General features: G+C 58.5%; 9 protein-coding genes and 1 non-coding gene across 10 annotated transcripts; 6 read left to right on the forward strand and 4 right to left on the reverse strand.

The window, feature by feature from the left end:
* The first annotated feature begins 73 nt into the window (after positions 1–73).
* BJ171DRAFT_t114 lies at positions 74–147 on the forward strand. Its single transcript has one exon. It is a non-coding gene; the product is annotated as a tRNA-Asn (tRNA).
* Positions 148–224: 77 nt separating this feature from the next.
* On the reverse strand, positions 225–5,354 carry BJ171DRAFT_500857 (uncharacterized protein). Its single transcript, XM_053110616.1, has 9 exons — positions 4,138–5,354; positions 3,911–4,019; positions 3,564–3,684; positions 3,387–3,470; positions 3,062–3,242; positions 2,695–2,855; positions 1,099–2,596; positions 643–882; positions 225–464 (listed from the first exon to the last, which is right to left on the reverse strand). Exons 1-9 carry the CDS (start codon positions 5,155–5,157, stop codon positions 396–398), a joined length of 3,483 nt encoding a protein of 1,160 aa, XP_052967667.1. The 5' UTR covers positions 5,158–5,354; the 3' UTR covers positions 225–395.
* Positions 5,355–5,747: 393 nt separating this feature from the next.
* On the forward strand, positions 5,748–9,307 carry BJ171DRAFT_615043 (uncharacterized protein; the record flags this gene model as incomplete). The annotated part of the gene is made up of 14 exons (XM_053115322.1): positions 5,748–5,820; positions 6,038–6,117; positions 6,323–6,397; positions 6,535–6,602; positions 6,668–6,770; positions 6,925–6,976; positions 7,158–7,300; positions 7,414–7,570; positions 7,732–7,758; positions 7,858–7,957; positions 8,088–8,119; positions 8,282–8,316; positions 8,462–8,581; positions 8,795–9,307. 14 exons carry the CDS (start codon positions 5,748–5,750, stop codon positions 8,849–8,851), a joined length of 1,122 nt encoding a protein of 373 aa, XP_052967668.1. The 3' UTR covers positions 8,852–9,307.
* Positions 9,308–9,334: 27 nt separating this feature from the next.
* On the reverse strand, positions 9,335–12,097 carry BJ171DRAFT_474087 (nucleotide-diphospho-sugar transferase; the record flags this gene model as incomplete). Its single annotated transcript, XM_053108727.1, has 4 exons — positions 9,335–10,852; positions 11,284–11,430; positions 11,519–11,696; positions 11,919–12,097. 4 exons carry the CDS (start codon positions 12,095–12,097, stop codon positions 9,335–9,337), a joined length of 2,022 nt encoding a protein of 673 aa, XP_052967669.1.
* Positions 12,098–12,612: 515 nt separating this feature from the next.
* Positions 12,613–13,733, forward strand: BJ171DRAFT_500861 (uncharacterized protein). Its single transcript, XM_053110617.1, has one exon. The coding sequence runs from the start codon at positions 12,794–12,796 to the stop codon at positions 13,607–13,609; it is 816 nt and encodes a 271-aa protein (XP_052967670.1). The 5' UTR covers positions 12,613–12,793; the 3' UTR covers positions 13,610–13,733.
* Positions 13,734–14,521: 788 nt separating this feature from the next.
* On the reverse strand, positions 14,522–17,202 carry BJ171DRAFT_63207 (uncharacterized protein). The gene is made up of 4 exons (XM_053115641.1): positions 16,912–17,202; positions 15,910–16,706; positions 14,940–15,658; positions 14,522–14,682 (listed from the first exon to the last, which is right to left on the reverse strand). The coding sequence occupies exons 1-4, from the start codon at positions 16,927–16,929 to the stop codon at positions 14,669–14,671; spliced, it is 1,548 nt and encodes a 515-aa protein (XP_052967671.1). The 5' UTR covers positions 16,930–17,202; the 3' UTR covers positions 14,522–14,668.
* A 51-nt stretch (positions 17,203–17,253) lies between these two features.
* On the reverse strand, positions 17,254–18,942 carry BJ171DRAFT_63210 (uncharacterized protein). Its single transcript, XM_053115643.1, has 2 exons — positions 18,214–18,942; positions 17,254–17,955 (listed from the first exon to the last, which is right to left on the reverse strand). Exons 1-2 carry the CDS (start codon positions 18,730–18,732, stop codon positions 17,368–17,370), a joined length of 1,107 nt encoding a protein of 368 aa, XP_052967672.1. The 5' UTR covers positions 18,733–18,942; the 3' UTR covers positions 17,254–17,367.
* Positions 18,943–19,543: 601 nt separating this feature from the next.
* On the forward strand, positions 19,544–20,580 carry BJ171DRAFT_63225 (uncharacterized protein). Its single transcript, XM_053115648.1, has 2 exons — positions 19,544–19,636; positions 19,981–20,580. The coding sequence occupies exons 1-2, from the start codon at positions 19,623–19,625 to the stop codon at positions 20,537–20,539; spliced, it is 573 nt and encodes a 190-aa protein (XP_052967673.1). The 5' UTR covers positions 19,544–19,622; the 3' UTR covers positions 20,540–20,580.
* Positions 20,581–20,617: 37 nt separating this feature from the next.
* BJ171DRAFT_63231 (transcription factor E2F1) lies at positions 20,618–22,302 on the forward strand. Its single transcript, XM_053115650.1, has 5 exons — positions 20,618–20,786; positions 20,881–20,916; positions 21,007–21,208; positions 21,401–21,683; positions 21,878–22,302. Exons 1-5 carry the CDS (start codon positions 20,780–20,782, stop codon positions 21,980–21,982), a joined length of 633 nt encoding a protein of 210 aa, XP_052967674.1. The 5' UTR covers positions 20,618–20,779; the 3' UTR covers positions 21,983–22,302.
* Positions 22,303–22,490: 188 nt separating this feature from the next.
* Positions 22,491–25,197, forward strand: BJ171DRAFT_63243 (uncharacterized protein). The gene is made up of 8 exons (XM_053115652.1): positions 22,491–22,624; positions 22,851–23,034; positions 23,226–23,299; positions 23,386–23,505; positions 23,669–23,937; positions 24,040–24,245; positions 24,441–24,495; positions 24,653–25,197. Exons 1-8 carry the CDS (start codon positions 22,505–22,507, stop codon positions 25,098–25,100), a joined length of 1,476 nt encoding a protein of 491 aa, XP_052967675.1. The 5' UTR covers positions 22,491–22,504; the 3' UTR covers positions 25,101–25,197.
* Positions 25,198–25,199: the final 2 nt, after the last annotated feature.

Here is a 25,199-nt window from a genome sequence, read left to right on the forward strand (position 1 = left end):
CGTTTGTCTCGCATTCGTGTCACGTGATTGTTTTACCACATTCAGATACCGTGACGACATACCAGACACACAAGCTCCTATGGCGCAATTGGCTAGCGCGTTCGGCTGTTAACCGGAAGGTTGGTGGTTCGAGCCCACCTAGGAGCGATTCTTTTTTTCAATTATTCCGCCAGCTTCAGTGTGGCATTCTCAGGATTTTGCTGAATCAGGCTCGCGACATCAGTACCGCAGATGACCTGGAAGCAGCGAAAGAGTGTATTGGTCTGCAATTTCAAAAAGGTGGCCAACGAAAGCGAGGCTGAATGTCCCGTTTCACACAATCGATACTCGGATCCCTCGCATCGGTTCGGCCCCGTTGCCCAGCAGCCGCAGATGGTCGGGCAGCTCTCGCATGGCTATGAGCTCGACGCCGTGCGTCGCCGGGGCCGTGCCGAATAATCGTTGTACGAATCGGACTCGCTGGTCTGTCGGAAGAAGACTCGATCAGCAACTCGTGGCACACTCACAAGGGTGTGTACCCATCGCATCCACAATGACCTGCTCGATCACCAATTTGCTCATACAGGGCTGCCCAGCATAGCTGCCATCACTCGAACAGCAGCCCCTCACATGTCGATCGGCAAGATCATCCCTGCAACTCACCGAATCACCCGCAGGGGCACCGTAAGCAGAGCCTGGGGTCAGGAGCCCGTACTTTTGAAGATACTCAAGGGTCGCGGCAGAGAAAGGCTCGTGATCGTCGCTGTCATCATCGTCGTCGTCCGACTCGGAGTATAGCCGTCGAGTTCGGACAGAGGGCACCGTGGCCATCGGGGCGTCCCCTGCTGAAACCACCGCGTTGGATCCATTTTGGATGGATGCAGTTCTATCCTCGTTCATGGGCTGAAATCAAGCATCCAGCCGTCCACCAGATGAGTCGACATGATCGATGATCGGTGGTTATCGCGGCAAGGGAGCCGGGCCATGCTTGCGATCCCACGCTCATGAGGCCACAAACCACTTGTCCCAATACTCTGCCAGTCGACCCGGTCCACCGAGCACCCGCAGCTCCTCTTCATTTGTGCTTCCCGCCCAGCGCTGCATCTTGCCATGGCTCACCTTTCCCTGAGCCTGTGCGCCTTCTGGCTTGTCACAGACAAAGATAAAGCTTTCCTCTGGATGGCTTGCTAGTCCAGCGATGATATCCCTGGCATCCATCGACGGGTCCAGCGCCAGCGACTTCGAATGGAACCGCGTCCCACCGTCGACATCTCGTTCGGAGGCTGCTTCGCGGGCCAAGTCAGTTTGCTGCTGTTGTCGTGCCCCACGGCCGTTGGTGCCCAGGAGCGGGCTTGGGACGTGTCCCGGAGAAGGTGTCTCCGAGATTGTCTCAAAGCTCGAGTCAAGTTGCTCAAAGTCGTCCGGCTCGAGATCGGCTTCGGGCACGATGGCCTCGTGGCGGCCCTTGGCTTGCAGGTCAGCAGGCACGGTTCGGATGATGTGGGAAAGATCCTGGAACTGGTCCTGGGTCTTGTCGATGACAGCAGAGCTGGTGTTGTTGCCAGAAAACCTTGTTTCGGAAAGGTGAAGGTCTGCTGGAGTGTCCTTGGAGGTGGATGATTTGAGATGGGCCGGCTGGTCATGTATGTCGTCGATCCCCCAAAACGGGCGATAGTTGCTTCCGGTGTCGGGTGGGAGTGTGAAACCGCCATGCTTGCCTCGTACATGATCAAAGATCTGCAACCTCTCCGTCGGTGCAATCACAAGGCCGGCATCGCCCTCGGTGGTGTAGCCGAGTCTCTGCTCAGACCCACGATCCTGCGGCGGCTTGTCATCCGTCCGTGCTCCCGGTGGCGGCTGGGCGGGCCCGCTTTGGCCACTCCGGCTGGTCACAGCATCCTCGGGTAGACGTCCATCGGTTGCTCCGGCTACAGCTGTCGCTTCAAAAACCAGGCTTGTGTTTGTCCCTACTGTGCACCTTGACTCGGCAGGAGGCGGCCGTGGAGTCGGAGGGACGGAGGCTGGCATCATGCCATACGCCGTGCCGATCGGTGAAACGCTTGGGATCGCGCCTGGCAGTCCAGAGAGCCCAATGCCGAAGCCGGGCATCCCAGGCATCCCGGAACCGATGCCGGGGATTCCAGCGCCAAGTCCCGGCATCGTCATCAGGGACAGCTGCGACCGGATAATATCCATTTGCTGCTGGAGATAAGCAATGTACATCTGTTGCTGGAGCAGCACGGCTTCATTGGCTGCCGTCGCAGGCGGAGGAAGATCGGTGCGAGCTGCTGCAGATGCCGTTCCCTTGGGTGTGATATCGATCGAGTCCAGATGACCAGACGCATCTGTTGCGACGTGGACGGTCCTGTGATCCAGTCTCTGGTCGTCTTGACCGGCGCTGCGATCCATTGATGATTCTCTGTTATCTCGACGGCCTGGACTGGAGGAGCCGTCCTTCACTTGCGTTGAGCCGTGTGCATCTGGCGTCGCAAATGCCGCCGACCTTCCTCGACTTGCAGTTGTTTCAGATGATTGATCGGGTGAGTCTGATGCACCAACCAGTGCATTTGAGGTCAAGACAGGCTCGACGGCGACCGGTGATGGCGGTCCAAGATTACTGCAGCGACAGGTAGAGTTTAGTTTGTGCGCGAGCTGATTCACTCTCCCGTTCCAACACACACAAACTGCATTACTCAGACAAATGCTCGTGCTCACATCTGGAACATGTCTCGGATGGCCTCGACAAAGCCAGGCTCCGAGGCCGGAAGAATCGGATTGACTTCCATCACGCAGTGCTGGGATTGCTCCTCCATTGAGTCGATTTCGATTTGAATGTCGCCTCCATAGGGGCGGAAAGGCGGCTGGGTGTCGTTGATCTGCAGGTGCACCAAGCGTTATCGATGTATGCAAGCGTCAAGACGCCAATCCAGCAAGCAAGCAACGAGGAGATAGTCAAACAAGCACAACCACACAAGCAACCGAGCAACCAGAGAGTCTCCGTCGAACCGATTCCGTGTCAACGATCGATACAGCCCGGGCCAAGGATTTTGCGGCCAAAGTCAATCGTCAAAATCAAACCCACCTGGTAGACGCACTCATAGAACTTGGGCAAGCAAAACCTTGTGCCACTAGGCCGCTTTTCGAATGACACGATCAACATGATTGGGCGACCGGTCTCCATGAACCTCAAGCTCGTGTTCTTGATGAAGTGAATACAGTGCTGGTAGATTTGGTGGCTGTCTATCGGGATTTGGTTGATCCAGCTGTATCATGATGATAAACAAAAACATCAGCTGGAGAGACATGGTACGTGTGCAGATATCCAGCGCATAGCGGCGATGCATCGCGAATGCACCCAGTGGATGGCACGCCGGGTCGAGCCAAGCAATGAAGGTATTCGGTCTTACATGCCAACAAGCGGCATGCTGCCGAGTTTCGGATCGCTCATGCTGAGCGGGAGCACTTGGCGGGCCTGGTCGATTGTGACATAGCTGCACATGCGGGCCGAAGAGCCGGTTAGTGCCAAGACCAGTACATCGCAGCCAAGAGCGCAACAAGTAACTTGGCCGAGATCGAGTCAGTACCCAAACGATAGTTCGTCCGACTGCTCCCCGGAAGTCAAACGAGATGTCAATGTTGTAGGGACCAGTCGGAGGGCATAGATGGGCATGAGGCGAAAGTTGACGACCGGGAGCAGCAGACGGACTGTGGTTCGCGAGAACAATTTGTCAAGTCAGCAGGGAGAGAGGACTCAATGACCGCAGCGCCACAGACAGAATCGATATAAGCAACCGGGCATTCGGACTGAAAGCATCTGGTGGGTTCGTCAAATGATCGATACGCAATCACAGCAAGGATACTCGCCGGCCGGCCAGCCGGCTGGGACTCGCAAGTCGCAGAGCTCAGCGATCCACGCACGCTGGTGGCTTACACGACAAGTGAAGTATCTCGTCTCGAACATTGACGCAGTGAATCAGGCTTGGAACTAATCCGCTCAGGGCTGGGCCAGGTTCGGGCTGGTGGACCGAGGTTTCAAAGAGCTGATCGAGAACACATCCGCATCAGTGCCTGACGATATTGCTGACCGTCGTCCGACCTATCGTCCAATGCGGACGTCCGTCTTCTCCATCAAGCGGCGATAACAAGTGGGGTGCATACCTTCAGGAGAAAATAGTATTCATTGGCCCCGACGACCCGGAGGTGATCAACTGCCGATCCGGCGCATTCGCCCCGGGTGACCTTGACAACAATATCGTCGCGCAGGACCATGCTGGGCACAATGAAGCTGTCTTGGCCGTTCCAGATCCTCTTCCCAGCGTCGAAGCGGTCCAGAAGCAGGATCGAGTTTGGGGCATCTTGCAGGTAGTCCGAGACTGTGCGCCCGATCAGAAACCCGAGCTCCCCTTGGACACCAAAGAAGCGGGCTTTGAGGCTCTGGATCGACGGTGCGTGCACACGAACAGACTCCGGCACCAGCCCGATTCGAGAAAGATCCAGCGGTGGTCCGATCGGAGTGCTATCCCACAGGAAGTACTTGGGTGCGGCCGGGGGAACAAAGACGTATTCGGGCTGGGGAGGTGACGATCTTGGGTGACGATGTCTGCTGCCCAGACTCGACCGAAAATCACTCTCCGGCGGAGCCACCGGTCCCGGTGCCGACCCATACCCCGAGACCAGAGGATCGAATTTGCTTGTTGTCCGCTGATTCTGGTCCGGGTCGGCCTCGTCGCTGGCTGTTCGCAGTCGAGAGCGGCTTTGTGCTGGCCGGGCGAAGCGCAGGGCCTCGTCCTCGCGGATATTGTGGACGAGCCGCTCGGCCGGATCGTGCTCGGGACTTTGGCTGCGGGGTTTGTAGTTCATCGGTGATGCGGGACGCACTCGAATCCGGCCATTTTCGAGGCCCTGCAGCCTCCCTCCGAACTGGTTGGCGTGAATATGCGTCGCCATCTGCGCAAAGGGCGAGTCGCTGGCAGTCGACATTGGCCCAAAGGACTCGGGTTCGTTTCGAGCTCGAGCGAGGCCGGCACGGACGTGCGATGGCCCAGAACTTGAGGCGGCATTGCGGCTCTCGGGCTCAGAGGGTTGGAGTCTATGGTTGCCCTTTGGCGAGACCGGGGCACCCCTGAGTCTCGGAATGCGGGAGGAGTAGGCTCGCGGAGCGGCTGCCTGGTCAGCCATGAGCAGCCTGGATCGTTCGAGCGAGCAGTGGGGGTTGTTGGAGCTGAGTTGAGCTGAGTTGGGTCGGGGCAGAGAGAAAGAGACCGGTCCCGGCAGTGCGTCTCGAGCCAGCGGTCCCGAGGGAGGTCTCTTGCCCGGGATAGGCAATGTCGAGCGAGCCGATGGACGGCAGACCAAGATCGGTTTGGGCGGGACTTTCGGCCCAGGCATTGCGCGGCCCGACAGCATGCGAATTGGCATGCGGCGCCGCCGCCGCCTGCCCGCAGGATCGGCAATGCCTGGATACGACTGAGCATCTACGGCCTCCCCCCTGCCGTCTATGTGTCGGTGCGATATGCTTGCTCCAAGCGGTCTCGTCGCTGTCTTGGGGCCGAGCCATGCGGTTGTCCAGCCCATGTCCGCCTCACAAGCGCACTGCTCCACGAATCCGCTGGGTGGCCAACAGCCCGCCAGAGGCCGTCTGCCAGCTGGCTGCATCTTTGCTTGCCATCCATCCGCCTGCGAATCTGCATCCGCCTCGCCCTTCCGTTCGACATCCCCCGCTCCTCGAAAGCCAGCTTTGAACCGAACCCCCGAGTCAGTCGCTCCAAATGACCGAGCCAACAGTGTCGCCTTTGAATCTCGCCATCCAGCCTGGAAGGGCTGCCGGCCCGTTCGCTCTTGGTACGGACAATGCAGGCGTCTCATCATCGCGGCCGCCCGGCGACTGCCGGGGCCATCGTCATTATGGCCCGGGCCTGGATCGGCCGTTCATCAGGCAGCGTCTCGTAGCTCCATTGGTGCTGCATTGCCGATATATCAAAGTGCGGAGCGGCGACCAGAAGGACAGCCATCGGTCTTGTCAGCATCCTCGTCTCACCCCGGGCCACTCCCACCGCAGGAATGCCAATGGATATGCTGATCAACGCCATACGCACCGAACCATGCATCGTCAAAACCGACTTCAAGTACAGCAACACGGTCAGTAGAGCTTCCATGAATGCGCCATCGAAGCAAAGAGGAGCGGCGGCACTGTGGCATTCTGCCATTCATCGGGATGGGCTGCTGCGAGCCTCCTCCGTCGAGAATCGCATCATGGCCCAGGATCGGTCGATGTTAACCCAGTCATTGCAAACTCGGTCGGAAAATCACTCTGCTTGGCACGGATACTGATTCGTTCGGACAGAGCCCTCTTGGAGTGGACATCGTTCTGGACCTGGTTGACAACGGAATCTGCTTCCGAATCGATCCCGTTTCGCAGGTCAGCATCCGTGGCTGCATCCCATCGCCTCGTTTCGATTGCGGTATTGTGGCTCGTAGAGGGGCCATGCATGCCTGGATGGCACACGTTCGTCACGCCGACACTGACCTCGTTGGCACTTTTCAAACTCTCTCCAGCGACTCAAGTGCATCGAACTGTATGAATTCTCGAAGCTGCGACTGACCTACAAGTCAATCGATTTCAGGTGAGCTTGGCTGTCAGTGCGCCAAATGCGACGATCGGTCCTGCTGACCGAAGGCTCCTCTACAGCTCCAACAAGCATCTTGCCACGTTCATTCTGATCTACAAGACATTTGGCCCGACAAATCCCGGAGAATATCTCGCCGACTATCGCTACTCGCTCAAATACCCGGTAAGTCCGCTGGTTTCCATGGCATCGCCCACATCGTCTCTGGTGAATGCCTGTCGGCGGCTCGGGGAGAGAGTCGAGGATATGGTCCGTAGCTCTCGCTGCAGATGCAGGCGAAGGCACACTGATACAGGCCCGCGGCCGATTTCATCCCCAGGGCATATCGTTCCTGTTCCCGATACCAGAAAAGTACTTCCCAACAAAGAAAAGTAGGCCACCCATCCATCACCTGCACAGCAGCAGCCCTGGCAGATGAGCAATGCGGCCAATAGTTGCGATAGCATCGCAACTGCTTGACTACCCCGGCAGCCCCACTGCGGTTTGTGGACTGTCGGTGCTCAGGGTGCATTCCGTCTTTGCCATCACCAACGGTATCTTCTGCTTGTGCAGCCAACGATCTTCCGCTTTCGCTGCCTGATGGAAGCACGCCCATCGTCAACCGGATTTACATATACCAGGGCGAGAGCTGGGCCCGCGCTGTGCCTCCAGCACTGGCCTCACGCGACGTTCTGTCTGAGAAGCTCGTCATCAAGGTGAGGCGCTGAGGTTTTTTCTTCCGCAAAGCCATGGTCGCTTGCTGATACCAAGTTCGTCTGACTTTTGTGGGGGGAGGGGAGCTAATGGCGTACCTTGGCCATCTTCCCAGGCGGGAACGCATGTCACTTTCACCCGCAAAGCCTGCGCGATTGAGTTTGGTTGCATGAGCCAAGATGTGCTCGCCCAACTTGGTCGGCCTTCGGTATCGTTCTTCAAGCAAGACGACAAGATGAATATCCACGGGGCCAGAGAGCAAAGATTCCAGCGTACGTGATTGTGCACGGCTCTCCGATAGGGAAGCGTCGCTTGTTTGAACACATGCTTGGATGCCCCCGGCCGACGAAGCCACCATTGTCGCGGACACGACTTGATGCTGACAATCATTTATGACAACATGTCTGTGCGATTTCGCTTGCCACTCTGCCAGGTCCTTCAAAGTACTACATCTGGAGCTGTAAGCGATCGACTGCTTCATGTCTACGGGGCTGCAAGCCAAACCGCAGCCGACTACTTACTCGCCCATCCACTCACTCATCTCCATGCGGACTGCAAGACTTTCTCCTGGGAATCGACATCTTCTTCGACACATACACGCACACAGTCAAGAAATTTGCCTTCCACACCAACTTTCCCGGCCAATACGACTTTAACCGGTGAGTGGCATAGTACGGTGTAGGCGACGACATCATGGCGCCGGTGCTGGATTGCCTGCATATCGCCGCTCGGCGAATCTGCTGCCGTGTTAAACAAAGACACGTAGCTCATGGCTCTTTGCCTTTGCAGCTATCGCAAGTGCAACTTTGAAATCGCAAGCGGTACGTGACTCGTGTCAAAGTGGCATCGGATCGATCTGGGGGTGGCAGGCGGCCTGGCTCCGGCCATTTCATCGATTTGAGATGACCGAAATTGGCTGGTCTGTGGGCTCGCCACCTGTCCTCTTCCTTCAACTGATGATCCGGGAATCGCACAAATACTAGAAAGCAAGGCTCAGAACGTGACATCGGACTCTACAGTAAGCATTCCTATCGCCGCTTCTGACTCGCAGCTGTGTTGCGCTGTTGTGTTGGTCCCGCGATGGCTTGCACGCCCTCCCGCCTCGATCGCTGATATAGCTGCGTCTTTGAGAGCTTCCCTAACAAAGTATGTTTCGGCTGCAGTGGACCGAGATTCTCCAGGCGTTCGGCGAGCCTCTCGGCGACCCGGTTATCTTTGACCGCGGGCCGACCACGCCCTTTGGAGCAACGTCGTTCTATGGATACAAGGGACTGATCTTTGAGGTATCTGATGACCTATACTGCTCTGAACTTGAGTTTTGTCCGATGCACGAGCTCTGCCCCGCTCCGATGGTGCGATGGAGCTGCGATGGAGCTGTGATGGAGCTGCGATAGTGATAGGGTGAAGTGATTTGGAGCGCCATAGGATGCCGTTAGATGTGCCACAAGGGAGTCGCTCTAATGAGCCCGGTCCGACTGCTTGATCTTTTCTGACAGATCATGAAGAACGGCTACATTTGCTCCCTGACAATGTACCAATGCGGTAACACCTAATTCAGGGGGAAATGGGACTTGACGCATGGCCTTTGCCTTGGCGCCATGACACATCGCCAAAGGCGATGACAGCCTCGGTCTCCTCGGACATACTATTTGGCCATGGTTGCAATGAGTCGGTGGGTGTATTCAGTTCCCAGCAAACAACACCAGTCCCTGCTCAAATCGGAGTGTCCGTTTCATTACGGGAATGCTGTATTCAGGCGTGTTCAGCTCAATGGAAGTGTGTGTTCAGGGGAGGGCACAGAGGCATACACTGTCGGGAGGCAGGGCCAGCCAAAAGCCAACTGATGACCACCTTCATTCTCGTCCGGTCAGGAAAGACAGAGCAGAGCGATGCAAAGAGCGATGGAGGGAAGAAGGGAGAGGGAGGGCCAGGCCATTATTGCTCCGCTTGGACCATCTCCCCAACACATGGTGAAAAATGAGACGAGAGCTCTAAAAAATGCAAATGCAAATGTGATGAGGAAAAACAGTACATGATTAAGCAAGCAGACGGGCAATGTCAGCCTCGGAGTTGATGATATAGGGGGTGGTGATGGTGACGCCCTTCAGGCGCTCGAGACCCTCGCCAGCGTAGGTGACGAGAGGAGAGATCTCGAGAACGGGGATGTCGTTCTGGTCCTGCTTCTCGCCCTTGACAACCTTGGCACCGGCAGCGGTAGCGAATCGGACAGTCTGGTTCAGGATGTCGGCACGGGAAGTCTCGGGACTGTCGTCCTTGGAGCCGGGGGCATTCTTGAGGGGCGAGAACTCCTCCTTGCGGGCAACCTCGAAGACAGCAAAGTGCTGGGTGAAGGGGAAAACATCAAAGATGAAGAGCTCGAGCTTGACGCCGTTGGGGGTGGTGGGGCTCTGGGACTCGCCAGAAGCCAGGTCGACGTGCTTGATCTTCTTCTTGGCAATGTGGAAGTCGAGCTCGGCTTCGATGTACTCGACGCGCTTCAGGAACTCGGTGGTGTAGTAGTGGTTGGCGATGTTGCCGGCGTTGTAGACAAGGGTGCCGTCGGGCTTGGTGAGCTCGGCGTAGGACTTTGGGATCTCGGAGTACTCGACGACGCCGGGCTTGCCGTTTCGCAGCGAGATGACACCGACGGACTCGTGGGCATGGGCCTTGGGAACCGACTTGGCGCCGCAATCGGCGTTCTTGGAGGCGCAATAGCCAATGAAGATGGGATCGGCAACCTTGACGAGGCAGTTGTCGACACAGTAGGCGTGGACGTGGGGGATGCCGCGGCGCTCGAGATCGGCAATGACGCCCTCGTTGCGGAGGGCGGCGTAGATGCCGCCGTTTCCGTCAGGGGCGACAGCGGGGGTGTACTTGTTCTCGAGGAAGATCTTGCCGTCAAAGGTGAAGGCAGGCAGGACACCCTGGTTGAAGAAGAAGACGTTCTCCTTCTTCAGGCCAAAGTAGTTGTTGCTGACAAAATACTGCTCGGTCGCGGCGCGGGTGGGGCCCGAGGTCATGACGTACCAGGGGACAATGACCTCCTTGCCGTCGGCCTTGGATTTATGGGCGGCAGCAATCTCCTGGATGCGGAGGATGCGCTGCGCCTGGAGCTCAAAGAGCGACTTTTTGGAGGGCAGGTTGATGTCGTAGCAGCCCTTGGGGGCAGAGGAGCCCAGACGAGTACCCTGGCCACCCGCCAGCAGGATAACGGCGACCTTGCCGTCGGCAATGAGCTGCAGACCAAGATCTCGCCAGTGATCGAGCTTTTCCTTGGAGGCCGACAGGGTCGAGTCGACGGCATCGGCGGGGAGGGGGTCGATCTTGGGATGCTGTTCCTCGGGCTTGCCGTAGGTGCGCTTGAAGATGGCATTAGCGCGCTCGACGTCGATGACCTTGAGGTTTTCGATCAGCAGAGCCTTCTCGCTGTCGGTCAGCGAGGACCAGTATGTGAAGAGGTGGCCCTGACCGGCAGCATCGAAGCGGGCCTTGAGGGTCGCGTACTGTTCTTCGAGGGAGGGCATTGCAACGGGCGAAAAGAGTTTCTGGAACGACTGGACGAAGGTAGAGAACATGGCAAGGGTATTTAAGCGTCGGGCGCGTCGGGAGAAAAAGGGCGGGCAAAGGCGATGGATGGCCGACGAAGGCGACGGAAATGGGGGGGGGACGGGATGCGACGAGCGGAATGGGGAGGAGGGAGACGGGACCGGGTCGGGACGGCACTTATAGGGGAGGCGGAGGCGGACCGGGGCGGGGGGTGGAGGTGACGGGCAGACGAGGGCAAACAGCGCCGAGACAGCACAGCACACCGAAAGCACCGACAAGGCCCGTGCGAGACGCAAGGCAGCAATCCCACAAGCAATCCCACAGGCAATCCCACAGGCAAATCGACAAGCAAATCGACAAGCAAGTCCACAAGCAAGTCCACAAGAAGGCAGACAAGCAAGCCCAGGCAAGTCGGGCGGCTGCGCGGGCGGATACACACCGGTGGAGGAGCGGACGGCGATTGTAAGGCGAGTTTAACGGCGGCGGCGGTGCTGATAGTGTCGATAGTGCTGATGGCGGTGTGGATGGTGCTGATGGTGCTGATGGCGGTGCTATCGCTGACGGCGGTGTCGATCGATCGATATCGCTGATGCAGTGCGGATGATGATGATGGACGAATGGATGGGTGAATGAATGGATGGAGAGGACGAAATGTATCGCCCCGCGTTGGGAACGTGGGAATGGCGAGAGCGCTTCTCGCTGCAGCGAGACGGAGCGAGACGGGGCGAGACGGGGCGGGCGCTGTCGGCGGCGGTGCGGCGGTCCCAATCGGGAAGGCCGTTGTTGCTGTCCGGCGGGGTGGGGCTGCGCTGGGACTGCTGCGGGGCGCCACCGGTGTTGTTGGTGTGGAGCCTGTGGAGTGTGGCAGGGCGCTGTGGCGTGCTGCGGGAGTGGCGTGTGCTGCCATCCGCCGCCAATCAGAGCCGCTGGCTGCCACCAATCAGAGTTGCGGCCCATTCCGAACAGGGGTCTTCTCGGCAAGCCGCCGAGAGCACACCGAGAGTACACCGAGACCGCAGCGAGAGCACACACACACACACACACACACACACACACACACACACACACACACACACAAGCGCGATCTCCGACCAGGGCCGTTGCGCGTCGCCTTGCCGTCCCTGGTGCGGCTCTGGTGCGGTCCTGGTCGATCCAGTTGCCAGGGACCAACCGCAGCCCGCCTCGCACGGTGCCTGTCTCAGCCTCATCCAGGAGTTCCGGCCAACAAGGCTCCTCGCCAGCCAAATTTGCATCCTTGTCTGCTGGCGGCACGTCCAGACTCAAGAACCGCTATCTCCCCCTGCCCCGATGTCGCAATTCGATGTGTTGCGATGCGCGGGCAGTCCCAGCCAGATCGGTCGCTGCCCTGATGACACCGGCCCGCATATCCCGTCGATCAGCCAGTCCAATACACGCTGCTTCCAATCGAGAGCAAGAGTCTCTCCCTTCTGCTGAGGCAGCGATTGCTCAGGCGCCGTCCAGCAGCCGATTCGACATATTGCTCCACATATGCTCCACATCCGCCTCGACATATGTCCTTCCCAATCGCCAGCAATCTGCAGCCACTGGTCGGCGACGACACCTGGGTGGGCAGCACCCGCACCCTGCTGCTCGCTCGCAGGCCGTTTATCCAGCTACCTTTGGCCTTGGCTCCTTCGTTCCCCACTTGACCATCGATTCATCAAGCCCGTCGGCTCCTCCGCCTCTCTGCTTCACACTGTGCGCTGTCTTGTCGTCGGCCTGCAATGAACAATTTTGCGGCAAGGGAGTTCTACTCCATCGTCTTTGGCGGCACCTTGCTCGCCATCAATGCCGGCTTCATCAACGTCGTCACCCTGGCTGGTGTCTACTCCGTCACGGTTTCGCACTTGACCGGCAACGTCTCGAGAATCGCCATCTCGCTCTATCAGTGGGACATCACCACCCTGTCCCTCGTCAGCTCCATCATCATGTCGTTCATGTTTGGCTCGTTCCTTAGCGGGTTTCTCGTCGGCGACAACAAGTTCCAGCTCGGCAAGGGCTATGGGGTGGTGCTGCTCATCGAGTCAGCCGCCATCTTTGGCAGCTTCATGTTCCTCAAGCGGGAGCTCGTCATTGGCGAGTGGTGCGCCGCCTTTGCCTGTGGTCTCCAGAACGCCTTGGCGACCAGCTACTCGGGGGCCGCCGTCAGAACGACCCACATGACCGGCATCATCACCGATATCGGCAACATCATCGGCCAGGCCTGCCGCCGAGACAGCCACGCTGAAATCTGGCGGCTCAAGGTGCATGTCCCGCTGCTCTTTGGCTTCCTCGTTGGCGGCGTTTTGGGCCAGATGGCCTACATCCACTTCAAGGAGAACTCGCTCTTGGTGCCCTGCTTCTTCATCGGCGGCATGGGCGCCCTCTACCTGAGTCTGCCCTTTATCCGCCAGGCCAAGGTGGCTCTTGAGGAGGCCGCCCATCTGGTTGCCGGCGACGGCCGGCCCGTTGTCGAGATTCGCTATATCGGCGATCCCTCCAAAGCTGATATGTACGCCAAGACCGTCAACCACGACGTCGAGCGCGAGATTGGCGACTTTATCCGAACACTGGGTGACGTCGAGGGCCAGGGCGGCAGCGGCGGCAATGGCCCAAGAAGCACCAAGAGCGCACACCCAAAGACCCCCACCGGCAAAAAGTATGAGCCCCTCGCCGATGTCCGCGAAGACGAGCACGAGGTCCTCTACTCAAGCTCCCCAAAGGACTCGCCGCCCGGCTACGAGGCTGATCCTGTCAAGCACTGATGAGGCTGCGACATGACAGGTTTCTGAATGGCTTGGCCACGTTGTCGCCTTGTTGGGCCAGGAGCACCCCGCATGTCGCACATTTGCGTCTGCTTAATTGCTCGCACTCACCAGCCCAGCAGATCACACTCGCACTCGCCAACCCAGCAGATCACGCTCTCTCTCTCTCTCTCTCTCTCTACTTTACTCCACTTATTGCAGTTATCTTGATTTTGTTGTGTCGAAACCTGTGCTTGCCTTGATGATTGTCCGTCCTGATCCACTCTCGTCCTCATCGGTTCTACTGAGGCCCTCCTTCCCCGCTCCAATGACTCGATCGTTAGCAGTTTCATCGAGACCGGAGAGCGTATCCCATGAGGTCACACACTTCTGTTGGTCCTTGGTACCGTGAATACACCCTTCTCCCTGGTATCGTGGATACACCCCTCTTGCATCGCAAATTACGGCCTCGCGACGGCGTCCTCGGCTATTCAAGTAATAATATCCATGATTTGACTCGCTCGGGGACAATCAGCACGGCCAGTGGAGCGGGAAGATTTGGAGTGATATATTTCTGTCAGTCATGTACACCGGAGAGTTCTGGAGATTTTTGGAGCTGAGTGGGAGCAGGTTCCTTGTGGCTTTGTATATGTTGGTGTATGAATGTATTTTCTTCTGCCTTATCCATTTGTGTTCGTCCGTCCGTTCATCCGTCCGTCCGTGAGTTCGTGAGTTCGTGAGTTCGTGAGTTTGTTCGTTCATTCGTTTGGCCGGTCGTTCGCCCATTCGTTTCTTCGTTTATCCAGTTGTTCAAAGAGAATGGAAAGAAAGCAAGGAAAGCATATGCAAGGAGGTGCAAACTTGGTGTCTAAATTACTTTGCTAGAAGCATACCGATCCAAAAGCGTGAGTACTGCAGGACTAAATGCCTGACAAACAGGTGGGGAGGGGTGGTGATGGGAGAAGGGGGGTGGCGATGGGAGGGACGGGGAAGAAAGTACAATGGGTATTGATGTGGAGGGTAAAAGTGTGCCGTGTGAAGCACATTCTCGAGGACAGAGGCGAGAATCAAGCAACCTCGCTAAGACTCGGGATCTGGAGAGGATTGCAAAGGAACAAAGCGTCCGAGTGGCTTTAGGGACAGGGCTCCTCTGCGAGCGGAGGTGTTACGGAGGACTGATCATCAAAGGCCAATCCACTCTAGGGTGAAGGAGGCGACACAGCAGCGCCAGCCGAGGCGGGAATACGGGGACCCGATGAAGGTCTCTCCGCTATCACACGCGGCCAGATCACACTCGCAAGTATACGCCACGAGCGAGGCATTGTTCCGCATCAGTTTCACGAAAGCCTACCTTTCCTGTGTTTGATCCTGGGCAGGCCCGGTGAGACTCTCAGCCGATCCGAGTCAGGTTCCTCTGTCTCTGGTGTCTCCCTCGTTCTCTTGCTGGCGGACAGGACGCCTGGTGGATCCGCGGCGCTGGGTTGATATCTTTCGACTGGAACCTGCGGGTCTGCGGCATCGACTGGCGTGATGCGCGATCCTGATAAGGCTGGGCTTGGGTCAACAGAGGCCTGGAGTGTCGCAGAGGTATCGATGGACATTCTCGGCGTGTTCGCAGGTTGCACCCCGATGCCCGGGACATTTGCTGGGACATTTGCTGGGACATTTGCTGGGACATTTGCCGGGACACTTGCTGGGACACTTGCCGGGACGGCGGGGACGGCGGGAGCTCTGGGGGCCGCTGAGCCTATTGGGGGCTGCGGATAGGACTGCCTGCCAAGATATGCGCTGGCCAGAGGGCCGGCCCTCGAGACACCGCCGTTGAACGGCGGGTTCGGAAGGTGGAGTGTGGGTCGGTCCGAGTCGCCAAAGGCCGTGCTGGGAGGCATAATGCCCCTGGATGTTGATCCAATCCTACTCGGGCCGGCCACGGCTTCACCCATCTCGCCTGGCGGAACATCGTCGCGGGCCGAGCCTCTGGGCTTCTTTTCCTTCAAAAAGAAAGGAATGAACTTGCGATGCTTCTGCGTTGGTGGGGTCAGGACCCTGCGGCGGGCGTTGATGAACCAACTAACCAGGCAGCGTCGAAAGGCGCAATGCGACGACCGAAATGCCAGAAAGCCAGGGCAGTTAGTAGAGCCAGTGGGGTCGGTGGGGTCAGTGTGATCTGTGAGATCGATAGTGACTGCTGCCTGAACGATCGGCTGCAATCGTATTGCAAACGAATCAATTGCTACGAGGGGAACTCTGCGCCAAATAAGGACATGCTGTCCAACAGTCGCAGTTTCATCTGCACATCAGCCGCAGCATGCGAGACTCACTTGTTCAGCCGATGCATGTCGAGTCCCGTCCGCCGCATCAACTCTTCCTTTTCGCTCATGGTCGGGTAGGGGAACTGGTGGTGCTCCTCGATCCACTGGACCAGAATGTTTTTAATGGGCTTTGCGAAATTGGGTCTCGGCCGGAACCGCTTGTCCGACGATTTTGAGGCACCAGAGGAGCCCGGTGCGCTTCCAACGTTGTCACTACCTGTCGCCGCATCGGCCGGATGATGCCCGCTGGAGGAGGCGATCGATTCATCTAACGAGGGGTTGCCCGGGTCAAACAAATCAGATGGCAGCCGAGAATCCGACGCAATCCGCCCGTGCTGAAAATCCGGGCCACGATGCGACCCAAGCGCGGCTGGAGGTGGATGTGGAGGCGGGGCCATAGCCAGGGCGGGGCTGTCGAGATAGTGCTTGGAGCTCGGCAGCTGAGAGTGGCTAGTGCTCGCATCAGCATGCGATTCCGAAATATCGCCCTGATAATATGGCGATGTTGATGACGACTGCACTGGGAAGGTGCTGGGGGGATGAGCGTGTGCATGAGATTGGAGTTGCGGGTGGGAGTGAGGATGCGGGAGATGGGGATAAGCGAATGGGTGAGGCCGGGGAGGGTACGCCGGATGAGATAGAGGAGGAGCAAAAGGGCCAGGGAAGGGATGCGGTTGCTGGTGGGGATAGAGATGGGGGCGAGGCGATGGGAAGGCTGGACGGAGCAGTGACGGATCGGCTGGAGGGAACGGGCTCCGGGGGCGAGGATCTGCTGGCGGCGACTGATCGAGGCGATGCCTCGGCATCTGCTGCTGGTCCAAGATCGCTTTGGTGAGAACGTGACATCGATCCAAGCGGCCGCACATGCATTCCCGGCGTCTGGCTGTCTGCACAAGTCGCTGCATCCGATACCTCCGTTGCTGCGTGCTTATCGAGTGTGCATGGCAACGAGGATGTGTCTGGGTTTAGGACTCGACGAGTCGCCACCGAGAAGGGAATGCCGTCGCTTACATTTGCAAACTGTGGCATGTCTGGTTCATCGGTGTCCAGGCGGCCAAAGTGTGGCCCACGATGCCGAGGAACATCGGCGGGTCCTGAGCAGTGAGAATCAACGGACGATTCAGCGAGCGATTCAGCGGTGCATCCGTGCGAGGGGCGGCTGCGAGGATCGAGAGAGCAGAGTCATGCAGGCCCACGCTGCCACAGGCCGATCCAACAGGAGGCTGATTCGACAACAAACAGATGCAACGGTAGGCTGATCCAGCGGCAAACAGATCCAACGGATAAGCGGATGAAACGGCTTGCCTGAGAATGGCGCGGTGAGAGCGCCGCTGCTCTCGGAGGTTGGCGGATGGCCCGCAGCATGCTGTGAGTCGGAGTGCGGGCGGAAACAGAGTGATCGGGTCAGGGCGGGCTGCACCAACCAACGCCACGGGGAGGGGTGGGTTGCAACGGGCTCGCATTGGTCTATGAGGGGACGAGGGTTGATTGGGCTGCTCCTGCCAAAAAGCGAGCCTGTTGTCGATCACCACGCCAAAAAAAGGCGAGGCGCCGCAGACAAGTCCTGCCAAACACAGCATCGCCCTGCCAAACTCCCCGCCTCGACTCGTCCGGACCCACAGAGCCTCCGCCTCGAAAGCCCAAATCGCCGACTGCCCTTGCCGGCCTGTCAAAGCTTCTGTGCAGACTTGCCTCGGACCAGCCGGCTTGCGGGCCAGCGTCTGCGGCGACATCATCTGCGGTTTTCTGGTTAACGGATCCAGTGGTCCTCTGAGGCGACGGGCTGTCCTCCACCATGCTCTGGCGCGGGACATCGGTGTGGTCTCTGCCGTGGGACGCCGCCGTCGCCGAGTGGTCGTCAGAGAGATCAAACGAGCTGCGTCGCTGTTCGAGAGCTCGGGCAGCTCTCGGTGGCAGAGCCACGTCCGGCGGATTGTGCTGGGGATGATCTGTCCGGTCGGGAAGGCAGACACCCGTGCCAGTTTGATGGTAGGCGGAGGCGGCTCTTGTTGGCGGGTGCCGAGTCATTCGACTGGACTGGTTGGGTGGAGACGGCTGCAGCCGGGCGTTGGCGTTTGGGGGATATTGCAGGCCGAGCAGACGGGCGGACAGACGGGCGGAAGCAAGAAGCAGATCACAGAGTGTCAGATATGTGTGGCGGTCGCCGGCATGCTGAGAACAGGAGCTGTCGAGTGGAATGGTGAAATGGTGGGATGGTGTAGTGTGGGGAGTGGAGCGAGACGACCGTGGATGCAGAATGCCAGACGACGTGCATGCGCAAAGGCAAATGCTCGATAGGGTGACGATACCCACCGACATTGACCCTGCGGCAGCAGGATCGCGAGGCTGGAGCTCATGGTGGTGCACATGTGGACCGCCCCGGTGCTGGTCCGGCAGATACGACGTGCTTGAGTGAGACTGTCCCGCGGATGATGAGCTGCCAGACGATTCGTCAAGACGGTGCCGGAAGAATGTTTGGTTGTCTCGATCGATCGGGTCGGCGTACGAGATATAGCTGTGGAGCGAGGCGACAAAGTCGCTGCACCGGTCGAGCTCGACAGACGACGTTTCGAGAAGAACGAGAAGCGAGTCGACAACGTAGGACATGACCTGTGTCTGGCCATCATCGAGCGGCTCTGGACCATCGGGGCTGGACGGCCCCATTAATTCGGAAACAGACTTGCATTTGTCAAAGGACTCTCTCAGAATCTCCCTGAGTCGCTGGATGGCTTCGGGCGTCGGCAGCGAGCTCAGCACAAATCGAATAGAGGCATGGATGTCTTGGATCACTCCAAGAACCGTGACATAGGACTGGCCCTCCCAAGGATCCATGGCCCCTCTGGTTGCGAGGAGGAAGAGGTGATGGAATGGGGAGCGGCTGGGCAGGCGGGTGGGTGGGTGGATGGATGCGACGGAGAGCGATGGAGGGGGGGGCGATGAGGCACACGAGGGGTCTGCGTCGAGGAACAGGAGGGGTGCGCTTTTGCTCTGATCTGGATAGAAGACAGGGCTGATGGGGGACCGAAGGCAGGCACCAAGCGGATGGCAGCGCCGACGGCGTCTCCGTGGATCGGCCGTCCTCTATTTAAGCCGGCAGTCGGCGGTACAATCACATCGGGCGTTGACCCCCCCGTGCCACACTATCGGTCGGTTTGAGCCCCAAGAGCTTTGCTGAATTTGTAATAGCAGCGACCGAGAGTCGCCTGGAGTCTCGGAGAATAGGTTTGGCTCGAACAATGCCCTTTCGCTGCTGCAGGCACAGGACCGGGGGCATGTGGGCTGGAGTCTGGTGGAGTGTTGTTTTGGGCAGTACAGCCACTTCAAGGGCCAGCCGGTAATGGACGGTGATTTTTGTGCACAATGTGCCTCGTGCGGCCGCCAAGTCCCAGACCGCTATTGACCGACATGCAGAAGGCGCTCGCAACGATCGCCAACCTTCGATCGTCCCGCTGCCAGAGCAGACTATGCCCATCCTGCCATCCTGCCATCTTCTACCGCTTACGGCGGCAGTGTTGGCAACAAAGCTAACCGTAATGGTGCCCCTCCGGACCAAGCGAAATCTTCATGAGCCGACAACCCAATTCCGTCCCGTCAACAGATGTCACATTGCCAAACCGAGGGCACCGGACAGGCACAGAGGGCTTGCAAGGCCGCATCGGCTTCGCTCCCGTGGCCATCTCGATGCGTCGAGAGCAACCTTGCGGGGCTATTCGCGATCAACAATGTCCTTGATCAGGCGAGTTTGCCAAGACAGTAATTGCTGGCGGGGCACTCGCTGCCCTCTCGAGCGCCGGAATATCTGGGGCTTGATGTTTGGCTTGAGCGGACTTGTCGCCCAGAGCGGATTGGCCGGCAACGGACCCCTGTCGTGGGGCCTGCAATCGCACGAGGCCGATCACCCTGATCGACCCGGGCTGCCAGCCGCACATGGTCCAATGGAGCCGCCCCCGTCTGCTGTCGCTGCAGACACACCCGACAGCGCTGCCCACCGGCGTCGCCTGCCCTGGGCGGCTGCATCTGTCCACGGCTGGCCTCGACTGACCTCGGCTGACCTTTGGCTGTCTGTCGTCCGTCGCGCAGCCCTTGGCGGGCTGTCCTGTGTGCTGCGCAGCGAGCAAAACTCCGCCTGTCGCTGCGGCCAACGCCAGGCCCGACCGGGCGGCTTTTTACCGCCAGGATGACCCCAGCGGCCTTGGGCGGGCCCTGTCTGGCCGAGACGACCCTGGGCCTCCAACCGCCTGCACCGATCTTTGACTACCGAGCAAGGGGGCAGCTCTCCGGCGATCACACCGACCGACCATCGGGCTTCAGCAATCAAACGGACTGGCCATCGGTTTCCGGCGATCAACCAGCAGAGTCCGCAGCAGCCGCCACCAATCTGCCTCCCTCTTCCGTAAATCGTAGAATGACTAGCCGACGATCAACCGAGCCCGCAGGTGGTGTGTCCGGCCGAGCTTGCCTGGTGTCCCAGCGGTGCTCGTATTTCAGTCCGCTTTGCAGCGTTGTTGGTCCCATGGCCCGCTGCGTGCACGCCAGATTCGCAGAGGCGAGGACGCTGCACAAACCCGTTTCGCATGCGGCAATCACTGCAAGGTGCTTCCGAAAATCTGCACACACTCAGCTTTCGCTGACCGTTTAATGCGTTAACGCCCCACTGATCGTCGCCAGGGATGAGCAGCTCGGCAAAGGTGAGCGCGACGCATCATGCAGGAGATCGATCAGCTGGGCCGAGGCAGCTTGCACATAGCGGTGCAGATCGCTGCCATTGAACACCCATGCATCGCTGCGAACCTTTGATCTACAGAAACGCAAGAACCCTCCCCGCAACCCATCTGTGTCAGATAACAACGATGATGATGATGACGACGACGGTCAGGATATGGCATGTGGGTATCGCACACGCAGCATCGAAGTCTCTCTGGTTTCCAATCGCCAGCCCTTTAGCGGCAGCTAACATTCGAATCGATCCGCCCTGTCCAGTCGAGGAACGTGGTCGAAAACACCCCCTTTCTTCCGGTAGGTCCGCTCGCCGATGCTTCTCATGCCTGGACCGATGTCATGGCGTGCGGCAGAGTAACTGAGCCTGGCGCTTTCCCACGCTTGCAGGCGACAAGCGAGTAGACTCGTCGTTGACGCTCCTCACCAAGCGCTTCGTCGAGTGCCTCCGGCGTTCTGAAGACGGAGTCCTGGACCTCAACAAGGCAGCAGGGTTTTTGGGAGTGCAAAAGCGCAGAATCTACGACATCACCAATGTGCTCGAAGGCATCTCGCTTGTCGAGAAGAATCTCAAGAATCAGGTCAAGTGGAGGTGAGTCGGGGGCCTCTAGATTGCGCTACTGCTCGAAGCGACCCGGAGAAAGTCGCATGGGGGTTTGATCCACGATTCTCTGTCGCTGCTGCTGCTGCTGTGGAGAGCTGAGCTTCACATTGCGGAGTGGCTGCTGCTGGCTTTCGCCGAGTGCAAACGCTGATGGTTTGTTTGATTGCCCGCGCTCCAAAGGGATCCGCCCGCCAGCCCTTCTGATCTCGACGATGGGCCAGAAATTGAGGCTTATCGCCAGCTCAAGATAGAGGAGGAGGAACTGACAAAGCACCTGGCCCAAATCGAAGTCACGAGACAGGAGTCGGAGCAGGAGCTGCAGGATCTGTTCTCGACCCTCAACTCGCCCTTCCTCTACGTCACACCCTCCGACCTCAACAGCCTTGAGTACCTGCGCGGCAGCATCATGATAGCAGTCAAAGCCCCCCCTGGAACCCGTCTCGAGGTCCCAGATCCCGAAGAGGTATGCCACGCATGTCGACACCATCCTCGGTACTCGTTGGCAGCGAGGGGCGATGGTGTGAGAGTGGCCGTTGCGGATGCGGATAGTCCTTTCATACGCCGAGCAGCCACGTCAAATACCACCCGAGGAGGGTGTGGTATCTATGGCCGTGCCAGTCGTGTCCATCACCATTCATCTAAACAACAATGCCACAGGCCGTCGACCCCGCGCACAAGTATCAGGTCTACCTCAAGAGCGAAGGCGGCCCGATCGACATCATCCCTGTATACGACCAGCATTTTTCGTCGGAGGAGTGGTAGGAGCGTGGGCCCTCGATAACCGCACAGCGAAGGTGCCATCCTGCCATTGCCCAGTTTCGCCGCCAGCGGCAGTTCTGTCATGACTCAAGCCTACCCAGCAGAGCGACCCTGGTAGCGACGCCGCTTCTATCGATTGCGATTCCACGATCCAGCCGCATTTCTTTGTATTTAATTATCTCGCTTTACCGAATACATTTCTGATCCGTTTTGTATGTACTGCTTCGAGCCGCCGCAGTGCTTGTGAGGTTCTGGGACACCATTTTGGGTCGGTCCTGGATACACCCCCATCCATCCAACAGGCCAGCATAATGCTACGAGGCCGCAACCATTGGCTATTGATCAAAGAGCTCGGTGCTCCGTTTCATTTCATTGCTTCTGAAGCACGGCATTCGCCAGCGACAAAGGCGGGCCAAGCAGCCACGCCGAATTGAAAGCCCGATACGGGTCAAGCGTGCGGTTTTGCGGAATCAACCCAAACCCCAATCGCTTCTTCGGTCGGGATCTGCCCAGGCACCCAGCAAGATGGACATCTGCACCCCAGAGTACCCCGTCGACTCGGTCCGGGTGCGGGACGGCATCTCCTGGGTCACCTCGGTGACATGCGAATGCCCCTTTGCACCCGAGCACTTTTGGACTGTGATCGTAAGCAACAGCACCAGCAATCCAGCCAGAATTCGATGCAGATTGGCGAGAGAGAATGTGTGCAAAGGGAAGGGCCACTCCCCGTCCAAACCTGATGCAAGCGGCTTGCAAGTCCCACCCTCTATCATATATCGTGTTGCTGCTCGCAATCCATTCTTGACGGCAACACATCCGTACTGCCCCTACATCTGCATTGACGACCCGGCCTCAATCTTGGCCTCTCCAGGATTTGTGGACTGCCGAGCCGCAATATGTCATCGTCCACATCCTGCGTGCCGAGATCTTGAGCGAACAGATCGAATCCGAGCACCCAGTCCTCAAACGGATCCGCCGCAGGCTGATGCCCAAACGGGCCAAGATCGACATCCCGATGGTCCAGGACGTTGTCTCGCTTGAGGACCCCGAGGGAGGTGAGTGAGCCCGTGCCGCAGATAGACCAAGCCGACTGCCAGAGTCTATGGCAGTGGTTATGCGGTGCGATGCAGTGCGATCCGATGCAGCACACTGCCGTTTGATCATCTGCTCTGGGCTCCGGAGACGACTGAGCGGTTGGCACGAGCGCCATCGATCTGCGCTGACGCAGCCGGTTGCCATGACGCAGTTTGCTGGGCCGAGCACATCCCGGTATTCGACGGGCCTTGGGAAGAACAGGATCTGCCGTACTTTTGCCCAAAGGTATGCAGTTGCGACGGAGCTGGCTCTGGCATCCTGGGTCAAGCGACTCTGACTTTGGTCTGCGGTCGATGGGCGACCATTTCCAGGTCCGCAAGTTTGCATATGTCTTGGAACCCGGCTCCGAGGACGACGGCCGCTCTGGACGGCTGAGCGTCTGCATCGTTCCCTTTGAGCACGACGACGCTCCTCTTGCCAACGTTAAGATGGTAAGCACAAATCCTCCCAGCGCCGCAGCAAGCAATCCATGCCGACGATGCCGACATGCAAATGTGATCCATTTTGTCAACAGGGTTCCTTCCACCACGCTTTTTCGTCCTCTCTCTTTCTCTTCCTGCTGCCTCCGCTCCCTGTCCTTGGCCGTCGTCGCAGCAACGGGTGTGGACAGTGCTGCTCAAGGCACTTTTCAAGTTCATGCGGGGGACTGCTGCCGGATACGAGAAGCGAGTCCACCACGATGTCATTGCACCCAAGATTGCATTCCAGGACAAGTACCAGTGTCTCAAGGACAAATACATCGGATGGGTCGACAAGTGGCCCGAGGAAACGGATCCTCGCAAGCATGTGTTCGAGGACGTTGCCATAGCGGCGTGGCTGATTGTCATCTGGGAGAACGAGCAGCAGGAGCTGGGTCTCCAAAGGTACGGTCTTGTTGTGGGAAGGGGTGCATCGTTGGGATGGCTGAGATGGCTCGTTGATGATGAGGAGGTGCTGATTAGGGCTACCGCCACTACAAACTACAGGAAGCAAACCTTTGTGGATGTCGGGTGCGGCAACGGGCTCTTGGTCCACATCCTGACCGAGGAAGGATATTCCGGGCACGGCATCGATATGGCTTCCCGCAAGCTCTGGAAGATGTTTGATGCCAAGACGAAGCTGACGGCCCAGGTCATCCACCCGAAAGAAACGACCTATCCAGGCGTCGACTGGATCATCGGAAATCACCCAGGTACGAGCGGGCGCCGGCATAGGCGAGCTCGTTGTGGGAGCTCTCAGGAGTACTTGCTGTGGCTCCGGATGCTGCCGGCAGTGGCCCGGCTTCTGTCTATATTCCAAACACATCAGTGCTGCTGTTCTAATCCATCTCTGGATCACCACCGCCACTAATGTAATGGCATCCGCCGGTGCTGGTCGATGCACGAAGATGAGCTGACGCTCTGGATTCCCATCTTTGCTGCACGGTCGGGATATGACACAAGGTAAGCGCTGCTCCCACTCAGCGATGACCTTATTGCATGAGCCTCTCGTCCCCGGACTTGGAGGCATCATGAACTGAACCAACCACCACGTCCCATCCCATCCCCGCGCTCCGTCATTACCTCCCGTTCCATTACCACTCCCTGGACGGGGGACTAGATTCGTGATCATTCCATGCTGCTTCCACGAGCTCTCGGGCATCCGCTTCACCCACACCGACATCTCCAAAGGCCGCTACCATAGCTATCTCGAGCATGTCGTCGACTTTTGCGAGCGGGTGTGCGGGTACATCCCCGAGAAGGAGCACTTGCGTATCCCCAGCACCAAGAACGTGGCGATCATCGGGCGCAAGCGCACCTTTGGCATCGACGAGAGCGCCCCAGAATGCCAGTCGCCCGACGACTATCATCGTCTGATCCTGGAGCGCATCGACGCCGAGGTGTCCGCCGTTGCTTTGGTACTGCGGAAGACGGATCAAGAAAAGGAACAGCTGCGCCGAGAGCGCGAGGCGGCCAAGCGAGCGCAAGCCGGGAGCATCCAGGCTCCGTCGGACGACGGCGAGTCGGCCGAGATGCTGATGGAGGAGTTTGGGGGGATGAGTCTTTAAGATTCACCGACCTGTCCGGATGGTCGAATGCGTCCACTACACTTCCACACCGCGATGATAGGGGATCGACTAAGATGTATTCTCAAACCAACGGAGACC

The sequence above is a fragment of the Polychytrium aggregatum genome (assembly GCF_025602895.1).
Source record: "Polychytrium aggregatum strain JEL109 chromosome Unknown BJ171scaffold_14, whole genome shotgun sequence".
Taxonomy (NCBI): Eukaryota; Fungi; Chytridiomycota; class Chytridiomycetes; order Polychytriales; genus Polychytrium; species Polychytrium aggregatum.

Bases quoted from the DNA above. Each gene is read 5' to 3' on its own strand.
- BJ171DRAFT_500861 (XM_053110617.1), top strand. From the start codon at position 12,794: ATGTCGTTCATGTTTGGCTCGTTCCTTAGCGGGTTTCTCGTCGGCGAC.
- BJ171DRAFT_63207 (XM_053115641.1), bottom strand. The intron at 15,659-15,909 runs GTGAGTCTCGCA...CTGCCTGGTTAG, and splicing joins GACATGCATCGGCTGAACAA to TTGGTTCATCAACGCCCGCC.
- BJ171DRAFT_63210 (XM_053115643.1), bottom strand. From the start codon at position 18,732: ATGGATCCTTGGGAGGGCCAGTCCTATGTCACGGTTCTTGGAGTGATC. The intron at 17,956-18,213 runs GTGGGTATCGTC...GCCCGGCTGCAG, and splicing joins CTGCCGCAGGGTCAATGTCG to CCGTCTCCACCCAACCAGTC.
- BJ171DRAFT_63243 (XM_053115652.1), top strand. From the start codon at position 22,505: ATGGACATCTGCACCCCAGAGTACCCCGTCGACTCGGTCCGGGTGCGG. The intron at 22,625-22,850 runs GTAAGCAACAGC...TGGCCTCTCCAG, and splicing joins AGCACTTTTGGACTGTGATC to GATTTGTGGACTGCCGAGCC. The intron at 23,506-23,668 runs GTAAGCACAAAT...CCGTCGTCGCAG, and splicing joins CTCTTGCCAACGTTAAGATG to CAACGGGTGTGGACAGTGCT.
- BJ171DRAFT_63231 (XM_053115650.1), top strand. The intron at 21,209-21,400 runs GTGAGTCGGGGG...CGCGCTCCAAAG, and splicing joins AAGAATCAGGTCAAGTGGAG to GGATCCGCCCGCCAGCCCTT. The intron at 21,684-21,877 runs GTATGCCACGCA...ACAATGCCACAG, and splicing joins AGGTCCCAGATCCCGAAGAG to GCCGTCGACCCCGCGCACAA.
- BJ171DRAFT_500857 (XM_053110616.1), bottom strand. From the start codon at position 5,157: ATGGCTGACCAGGCAGCCGCTCCGCGAGCCTACTCCTCCCGCATTCCG. The intron at 3,243-3,386 runs GTAAGACCGAAT...ATCATGATACAG, and splicing joins AGCATGCCGCTTGTTGGCAT to CTGGATCAACCAAATCCCGA. The intron at 465-642 runs GTGAGTTGCAGG...TTCTTCCGACAG, and splicing joins GTGCCCCTGCGGGTGATTCG to ACCAGCGAGTCCGATTCGTA.